This window comes from Ciconia boyciana, chromosome 13 (genome assembly GCF_034638445.1).
Source record: "Ciconia boyciana chromosome 13, ASM3463844v1, whole genome shotgun sequence".
Classification (NCBI taxonomy): Eukaryota; Metazoa; Chordata; class Aves; order Ciconiiformes; family Ciconiidae; genus Ciconia; species Ciconia boyciana.
In genome coordinates, this window is record NC_132946.1 from 4,007,631 (window position 1) to 4,016,352 (window position 8,722).

The 8,722-nt window shown below is 47.4% G+C and overlaps 1 protein-coding gene and 1 long non-coding RNA gene across 6 annotated transcripts in view; one reads left to right on the plus strand and one right to left on the minus strand.

Annotated features, from left to right (window-relative positions):
• The window catches only part of USP22 (ubiquitin specific peptidase 22), a 111,768-nt gene extending 111,449 nt beyond the window's left edge, over positions 1–319 (minus strand). For 2 of the 4 annotated variants that reach the window (XM_072878584.1, XM_072878583.1), the window contains exon 1: positions 67–207. Coding sequence is in view for 2 of the 4 variants with exons in the window: in XM_072878585.1 (XP_072734686.1) it covers positions 67–192 (126 nt within the window). In the remaining 2 variants the exon portion in view is untranslated. Of the gene's footprint in view, positions 1–66 lie in introns of all 4 variants that reach the window. The other 2 variants (XM_072878585.1, XM_072878579.1) reach the window with 2 other exon arrangements.
• Positions 320–883: 564 nt separating this feature from the next.
• LOC140659221 (uncharacterized) lies at positions 884–8,356 on the plus strand. Of its 2 annotated transcripts, XR_012045042.1 has the most exons (4): positions 884–959; positions 2,912–3,161; positions 5,572–5,796; positions 8,221–8,356. It is a non-coding gene; the product is annotated as an uncharacterized lncRNA (long non-coding RNA). The 2 variants fall into 2 exon arrangements; XR_012045043.1 differs by lacking the exon at positions 2,912–3,161 and having other exon boundaries at positions 891–959.
• Positions 8,357–8,722: the final 366 nt, after the last annotated feature.

Consider the following 8,722-nt stretch of genomic DNA (forward strand, 5'->3'; position numbering starts at 1 on the left):
GGACGGGAGCGCGTGTGGGGAAGGGACGGGAGGGGAAGGGGGGTGGATGCGAGCCGCCCCCGGTACCTTGCGCTTCCTGGTCTCGGCCGAGCCGCTCCACACGAAGCACTGGTAAATCGCCCGCAGGTTCTGCTTCCAGTTCTCCACCTTGAAGCCGGTCACATGGCAGCACCCGGCCGCCGGCGGACTCATGTCAGACCCCCCCACATCAATCCGCCCGCAGACGGGCCGGGCCGGCGGGCAGCGAGCCGGCCCCTTCCCCCCCTCCGCAGCAACCGCACGGACACGGACGCGGGCACGGGCCGGGGCGGCCGCGCGCCCGCCCGCGCGCCCCCCCCGCCCCCCCGCCGCGCGCCCGCCCTCCGGGGCTCCGGCCCCTCACGCCGCCGCCTGCCGCGCGCCCTCCGCCGCCCCCGCGGGCTGCTGTGGGGGCGCGGGGAGCGGCTGGCACATAGAGCCGGGGCTCCGCGCCGCCACGGCCCCCCGGCTCCGAACAAAGCGCGGCGACGGGCGGGCAGCGCGCACTCCCTCTCGCCCGCCCTCTCCCTCACACACAAAGATGGGGCTCTCTGAGGCGAGGAGGAGGAGGAGGCGGCGGCTGTAGCGGCCGCTGCCGCCCCCGGAGTGGCCGCCGCTCCCTTCTACCTCATAGAGGCCGCTGTGGAAGCGGCGGGCGGAGGGGAAGGGGAGGGGGGGCGCTGGCGGCGGCGACCCTGGCCGCGGTGTGAGCGAGCGTGTGTGGGGAAGGGGGCGAGTCTCCGCCCGCCGCCGCTCCTGCTCCCCCAGCCGGCCGCCCGCTCGGCTCTTGTCTCTTTAAACCGCCCCCCCGCCTCCTTCGTCGTCTCCTTCCTCCTCCTCCTCGCCCGCCCCCCCTCCGCCCGCCGTGTGCAATGGTCCGAGCCGCTAACTCAACCTAGCCCGCCAGGCCCGGAGTGGGACAGACCAACGGGGAAGGGGCGGTAGGTGCGCCCCCTCTGCCCCGCCACCCTTGAGGGAGGGAGCCGCAGGGGGAAGGAGCGCGGCAATTGGTCTCCCCGCCTGTCACTCCGCCGCTGAGGTGCCCTTCTCTAGGGTCTCATTGGTTTCTTTTCCTTTCTTCTCCCCCCTCCACCCTTCCTACCTAGCATTTCCCCCTGCCGGAAAGGGGCGGGAAGGGCCCGGCCGATTGACAGGACATCCGGCCAACGGAGAGAAGGGGCGGGGCCTGTGTGGCGAGTGTTGCGGCGGGACTGGCTGGAACGGTCGTCAGTCACGTTCCAAAACGAGAGGGGATTGGCGATGGCCGGCTGAGGGGGCGGTCCCTCCCAGCAGCAGCCTGCGCTGTGGGGGCAGCGCTGCTGTCACATCCGCTGGTCCCGGCTGTTTCGCTGCTCCCTCAGTGATTTCCTGAGGGGAGAGGGGCGGCGGCGGCCGGGCCGCTCCCCGGGGCAGGGCTCCCGCTCCCCGGGGCAGGGCTCCCGCTCCCGGGGCAGGGCTGCCTCCCCGTCTGTTCCTCTGTGTGCTTGGCAGAGGCCCTGCCAAGCCTTGGGCTCCCGCCCGGGGGTGGCTCCGGTAATGCCACAGCGGGCTCCGGTTAGGTCAGCCGGTATTGCGGGACAAAATCAACACGAGAGGCAGGCCTTTCCTCTTCCTTATCGTTCGCAGGTTCAGAAAGCCGAGTGCGGCTTTGTGGGGGCAGGTCTGGGTGTAATAGGCCTCGCCGAGCATGGAGATCCTTGGGGTCTGGGGAGAAGATCTGTGCAATGCTCCGATTTGCCCTGAGGACCATATATGGTCCCTCTATACTGCCATCCTTCTCTCCTGGTGCTTCCACGGGGAAGAAACAAAAGTAGTGTATAGACAGAACTGGTATTATTTCAGCTTTTTCCTATAAATGACTATACAAAGAAATGAGAAGACAAAAAGTTTTGAATCTGTACACAGTTCTTAGCTTGCAAGCCACACACGCTACAGGGTTACATAATGGTGGAGTGCAGCAGGAGGAAAAGGATGGGAATTTTGCTGAGATTTATGAAAAGAGGCAGGAGGCTTTGCAGGGGCTAGGTTCTTAGACAAGCCCTGGAAGGACTGTGCAACAAGAGAAAGGTAGTGGTTAAGTACCACTGTGTTATTTTATCAATCCATCTTTGAATATGTGCTATTTACATTCTTTCTCATGAGCTATAATCTCTTAAGTCTTTACGTGGCAGATTTTTATAAGGCCTCGTCCAGTTCCCTGGCCTACTGCTGCAACTTGCAGGAATCAAAGACAACTGCAACTATCACCTGAGGACAGAATCACTTTCCATTTTCTTTAGAGGTGCTGCCATTTTAGAAAGAAAGCAGGATATCTGGTAGTCTAAGAGACATTTTTTCATGATTTGTGTATAACCATAAGGTTTGGTGGCAAACCAAGTAGGGAATATAGGGCTAGCGAAAGACCTGAGTTTATACCCTCAGACAGTAAAGCAGCATCAGGCCACACTGTCCTGCCAGCGTAGCTGTGTGCCGTATGGGTGACCTCCTGTCATGGTAACATGGATCGTTCAGTCTGCCTGGCTCACGCTGCTTGTTAGGCTCTCTCTGAAATCCCTCTTCCGTGCAGTTTGGGGATTATGGCTCCAGCAATAAAACTTGACTTGCCCCATAGGAGAAAAAAAGGATGCCAAGAGACCTTTGCATTTGACAGGAAAGGGCCCAATTATCCCGCTGTGTACACAAGCTGGTAGAGCCTGGTAGTTGCACTACTAGAGAAGCAGTTTCAGAAGATTACATGCAAAATCTGGAGTGAGGCTATACCCTGTCTTTGACCCTACATAATCATTAGACCTATTAAGTCATCACAGCAAGCGTGCAACCCACATTTCTTCTTGAAAAGGTAACAAGAACTGGTGCTGCATATAATTCCCACGTGTTAACCTGTCGCCCTCAGAGACATCTTTACCCATGACTGTGCAGCATAATGCTTCCAACCGCAGTCACTTGAGCGTTGCAGCTCTGACACCACCTACTCACCCTAATGCATCAGAGAGGCTGTGAGCCATAACAGGACTTCTAAGCCCTCGTCCTTCCTGCGTGAGAAGATCCCTGCACATGCGTGACACCTTCCTGATGCTAATGAATACAGTTTAATGACCCCAGTGTTGAGCGTTTCCCACATCAAGGAACGACTGAACGTCTTGGTAAGACAGTCATTCCCAGCAGTCCGAATGGCTCTTTTATAGACATAAGAAACAGTATGAATCTATTAAGCTATACTGTTTCCCATGCTTGGAACAAGCTCCCTGGTGATACCTACGTAGCCGTAGCCTCCTCTTTCCTTCCTTTGAACCCCTGATTAGAACCCTTTGCTTGCAGTACACACAAAGAAGCTGAGGCTCACTAAACTACTTACATATCAATACCAACGTCTGCCTCATGATTAGCAGATTGTTTCCCTGAAAGCTGCTGCTCTCAAAATCTCCCTCTTATCTTGTCCTAGCTCCAAAGCTGTTCGGAGCAGGGACCTTTTTTTTTCTTTTTTTGCATTTGTCCAGTGAGGATTGGTGGGGGTTATGAGATATTACAAGAAATGGTAATAACTGAGCTAAAGTGAAACCTTTATAGATCTGAGAAGGCTCTCCCAACGTTAAAAAACAGCCTCATGGGTTTGGCGATGATCCTTTTCTACTTCCACTAAGTCAATGTTAATATTCCTTATTGACTTCAGTTGTAACAGAATTGTACTCTAAATGCTGCACACTTGTCCTATCTTCACAAAGACAATACCAAAGAAACCTCTTACATGCCATGATCAGCCATACTCTTTAATATCACTCTAATTTTAACACCAAATCTATAGCAGACATATTCAAAAGAGTGTCTCACCTAAGAAATGTTATAAACCATTTTTAATAACCTTGATCTTAACATCTACCAGATCTTTAGCAATCAAAACCAGCAGGAAAATAGAGATCTTCTACACTTACTAATCAAACAACTCTTATCTTCTCAAAAGAAATGTACATAAGTCATTCTGACATAATCTGCTAAAATTAAGAAGTAATAAAAATGAGTTCTCTTTTATCTTTCTCATCCAGATACAAAAGGACCATCAAAGGAAGCTACCGATTAGTTTTAATTCAGAAGCCAATCTTCAAGCAGACCCTGGTCTCTCTGACAATCTGCTTTTTCTCTGTAGCCTTAAAATTAGCTAGTCACTCATGCCTAGGTTCCATCACCATGAATCAAAACAGGACATTATCTGTGATCATTTGGAAACAAGATATGTGTTGTAAAAGCACACTGACTGGTAGAACTTAACAATATGTGATATTATCTCTGTGTCACTATGTGTCTCTGTCATCCTACAATGTCACCCCAGCAAAAGCAGCATAAATTCCTTTCTTCCTAAATATGCTGCAAGAGCTCTGGTTTGCATGTTGCTGTAAAATGCAAAATAGTTTTCTAAAGAAAAGTTGCAAAACGTGCATGAGGCTACGTGCTGAGACGCTGAGAGGCAAATCAAGTAATATACCAGACAGCATGGATATCAGCTATATTTGGGAAACTAAAACGTTACCGGTCAAGCATTCACTAATCCTACCCATAGCCTGCTTTGCCAATAGCAAACCAGAGCAAGGTGTGGTGTCTTTGTTCCTACCATTGTCCCGCTTTCTTAGCCCATGCCACTGCCAAAGGCATTCAGTTTCTTCCTAGGTTCTCTGAGAAAAGATTCACCTTCCGTTCTCTAAAGTTTCTCACTACGAGCTTCTAGAGGGAATCTGGAAACTCATTGCTGGACACTGCTGTTAAAGTAGTATTTTTGAATTTGGCTTTCTTGTGGCACTTGAGGCATCTCAGCTTCAGAATATGGCCCATTTAATTCATTATTAGCCACATGGAGTCAAGTTCCAAGGTGCCCTGATGTCTGTAGCAGGGCAAAAGTATTTAAACACACTGACCTTCAGAACTAACCATTGTTTCCAAAAGCAGCAGGCATAGAGAGCCACCCTCTACCCTGTGAAAGCCACCTCAACATCCCTCAGAACAGATGGAAGTTAAAGATTACCAGCATTTAGTTCAAGGTGGATAGAAATTAATGGGACGGGTGATTAATGTCCTAACAGCATTTAGTATTTATTTTATGCGATCTGAGTATTTCCAGTTAAACAAAACCCCCGATATTACTACAGTCTAAATCCAAGTAGAGAGTTATTCTTATTCTGCAACAACCTACTGTTACTAATCTTGGGCTTTTCTCCATGGCTACCACATCAAAACAGGAGATAAAGATAAAAGACAGAATTTCTGCCAATGAAATTTAAGTCCATCTCTCTGAAAAAATAGGATACCAAAAAGACAATACATATGTTCAATGCCCTGCAGATTCTGAAATTTTCACAGAGATTTCTGTGCCACTCTTTCTTGCAGCGTCCTCATGTTTACTCAACGTAGGGCGTGGTGGTGGTTGTCTTACGCAGAAATAACAAGAATTGTGAGTTTATAAACACAGTTGTTTTCTCTTAAGAAACACCTGCATTTGTTAGTGTTTCCCTCTCAAAGAAATATTTCCTTTGGAAAAACACTAATTTTTCTCTCTGGCCATTTCAGGAACAATTACAACATTTAACTATTCCTGCTCCCTGAGGTTTCATGGGCCACCACTTGAAGACCTGCTGAGGATGTGAGAAGCATTCTTTGAGACACAATGAACCCTCATGCGGGGACACCCGTCCTTGACCACTTCTGCTATCAATGGGAGCTGAGGCCTGCTGTCATCTCCCAAAGGCAGGAATGGAGAAATTTAAAGATCGACTCTTAGGGAACATTTCCAAGGTATGGATGTTACTTTTCAAACGTAAAGTTCCCCCAAAGTTTTCCTGGCATTTATTCTCCATAATGAGGAGTCTCTTTAAGGCAGAAATCCAATCTGAGATTCTTGTTGTCAATTAATCATTTTGGAACCAGAGTAAAAATCCACTCTAAAATAGTCTAGGAAAGAATGGCTCTTGAGATTTTTTGAGGCCAGCTCCTGACTTGGGGAGCTTGATGCAAGCTCTAGAAGGGGGCACTATCATTAAACCCTTTGCTTTCCATCTTGTGAAGACACTAGAATCTTATACTGTGAAGTATAAAAACTTCATACTTTACAAACACTTCTTGATTGTTCCAGCCCACACAGTAAAGGTGACACAGCAGCACAGAGCAGCAGTCAAAACAAAATAGGAGTGGAAAATAGTGACAACGTTTTGTCAGGTAGTAATTGTCAAATCAGGGCCTGCTTGCTACACACACATGCACGCACACACACACACACACGAGAGTTTACAAGTTTGCTGTAGTTTAATTTACTCTTGGGCATAGCTTGGGAATGTTTCTAGAATAAAACCTTTTGGTGCAGCAGATATCTTGGGAAAGGATTTGCCTCTGGGAACAGGAAACAGTTTCAATCCCTCCTGTGTCTCTTGGAGGAATTTTTAATTTTAAAGCATTGACGATTCTGCTAATTAGTGCTTACCCCCAAATGACAATGGAATATAAATGTTGATAGTAGCTAAAACATACTGCAAATGTGCAGCAAATGCTTCCTCCAGAGAGTCATCTACGTTACATGATAGCTCAGCTGGGAAGAAGCAGCATTCTTCACATGGAAAAGCAAAGTAACTGTATCCTCCATCCATGTCATCCCAAGGTGGCACTTCTAGACTTTGCTGGATAGCCATGAATCAATCGTTACTTTACCACTTGGGCATGCATTAAAGTGTCCAATTTAGTTCTCAGGTAAACGTGAACCTTTCCCTTAGATCAGATGTATGACCAACATCAAGGATTTAGCTAGGATTCCTCACATAAACTTGGATTACAAGTGAAGCTGTCTTAAGTTTGAATCTACAAGAGGCTGAAGACCCTGGCTCCAGAAGTGGATTTGAAGGGGGCTATTCAGGAGCTTGCATTGCTTGCTGGTTTGAAACTGAATAGCTTGCAAAGTTCTTGATTCTGCGCACGCTTGCTAGAACTGAGAAAGGAACTTGGGAATATGTTGCCATAAAGTAGTACTCCTTAAGTGTCATCCTGCTTCTGTTAGAGCAATCAAACCAGACTCCTAAGTAGGCACTCCTCCATATTAAGACAAGAGGCACACGGCTTGGGTTTTCTGTGGTAGATGCTGGACATCAGCTCTCACTCCTTTTTGGCTTCCCCTGGACCCCGGTCTCCAGATATGAACCCCATTTCATCTTCTAGTACGAGACACAGAGAAGTTAGCCTGTGTGCATATGGCTAAAATGCTAGATCCAGTTGTGGCATCTTGTTCTCATCACAACGAGTCTATTTCCTCCTGCAAGCACAAGGACTGTCCATGCTAGTAACCAATACATAATACATGAAGATTCCTCAGTACCTCCCCTGCATTTTTTCAGGCACTCTAAAAAAGACAAATTCACCCACAATCTAACAGGAAAGGACTTACAGAACAACTCTGCTTACCAAAACCCACATGGAAAAAATTTTTGAAACCCTAAACAGAACACTTTTAACATTTTAAAATTACTCTATTTTTAAATCTTTAGCAATTTTTTTTTCCTAGCTCAAGCCTTTTTTCATCTAAGCATTATGAACTCCCACCCAAGTAGTACTACCATTACTTAATCCAAAGCGTTTAAAGCACATCAGGTTGTATGTCTGACTGCAGGGCTTAAACCTCTGGAGATATCATAGGTAGAACCTGTTGCATCATTCTGCCTGAAGCTGATTGCCTTTACTTTCCAATAAAGTTCATCTGAGATACTTCAGACACCTCACAGTCTGTAGGGAGAACACTGTGTACCTGTTCATTTATCTCAGGGACAAAGTACTGACCTTGCTACAAAACTGAATTGGTTGTAATAGTCACAGCTACACCAGCTTCTCTAAAACAAAGTTTTTGTTTTCAGCCCAATCCATTGGTAACAGCACCTGATAGGTGCCAGATGAGAGGTTTCCACATGGCTCAGTCCATGGGGAACAGAGCTCAGCCCATAGGGGACAGAGCGGCTTCTGGAATCCACAATATTCAATGACAAAGGGTTAGTTCAGCTGCACAGGTCCTGCCAGAAGGATGCTTGTTAGTCCAAGGAGTACAAAGAAAGGTGGATTTCAATGGATCGAGCTGACAGAACTTTGTAATCGAGTCCTGAAGTTTTCTCTTGGAATCATGGACCCCTGTATAGCTAATTTAAATCTACGGACAATAAGCTTCCTTGTCTTTGTGATCTTTTGCAGATCTCTTCAACAGAATTCCAAGATTCATGGCCCATAGGTTGAAAAGTGTCCTAGAACAACAGAATGCCTGCACTTATTTTTCTGAAGATCATTTGTTAGATTTCCCATCAGTGCTGTCATAGGATGAAATCTTGGCCCCAGTTGAACTCAACAGGAATTTTGCCACTGACTTAAATGGAGCTAAAATGTCACTCCTGCTATTTGTCAAGTCAATTACATCCAGACAATACGTTAACATCCGGTTTCAACTGAACACACAGAAAAGTTCACTCCCTTAGTCTCTGAAGACAACACAGGACATTGGCTATCTCAATAAGAATGAAAAATTTGTTCTTGGCAAGCTGCTTGTAATAAAGAGTGGATCCATCCAGTGACACTATCGGAACCAAATCCCCGTTCTTTAGCATACAGTTATTGGCAATAGCATCAATGGATTCTCTGTCATTTTCTGGGAAGAATGTCAAAAGCACCCATCTACTGTTGAAAGTCATTCTGTTGTAAA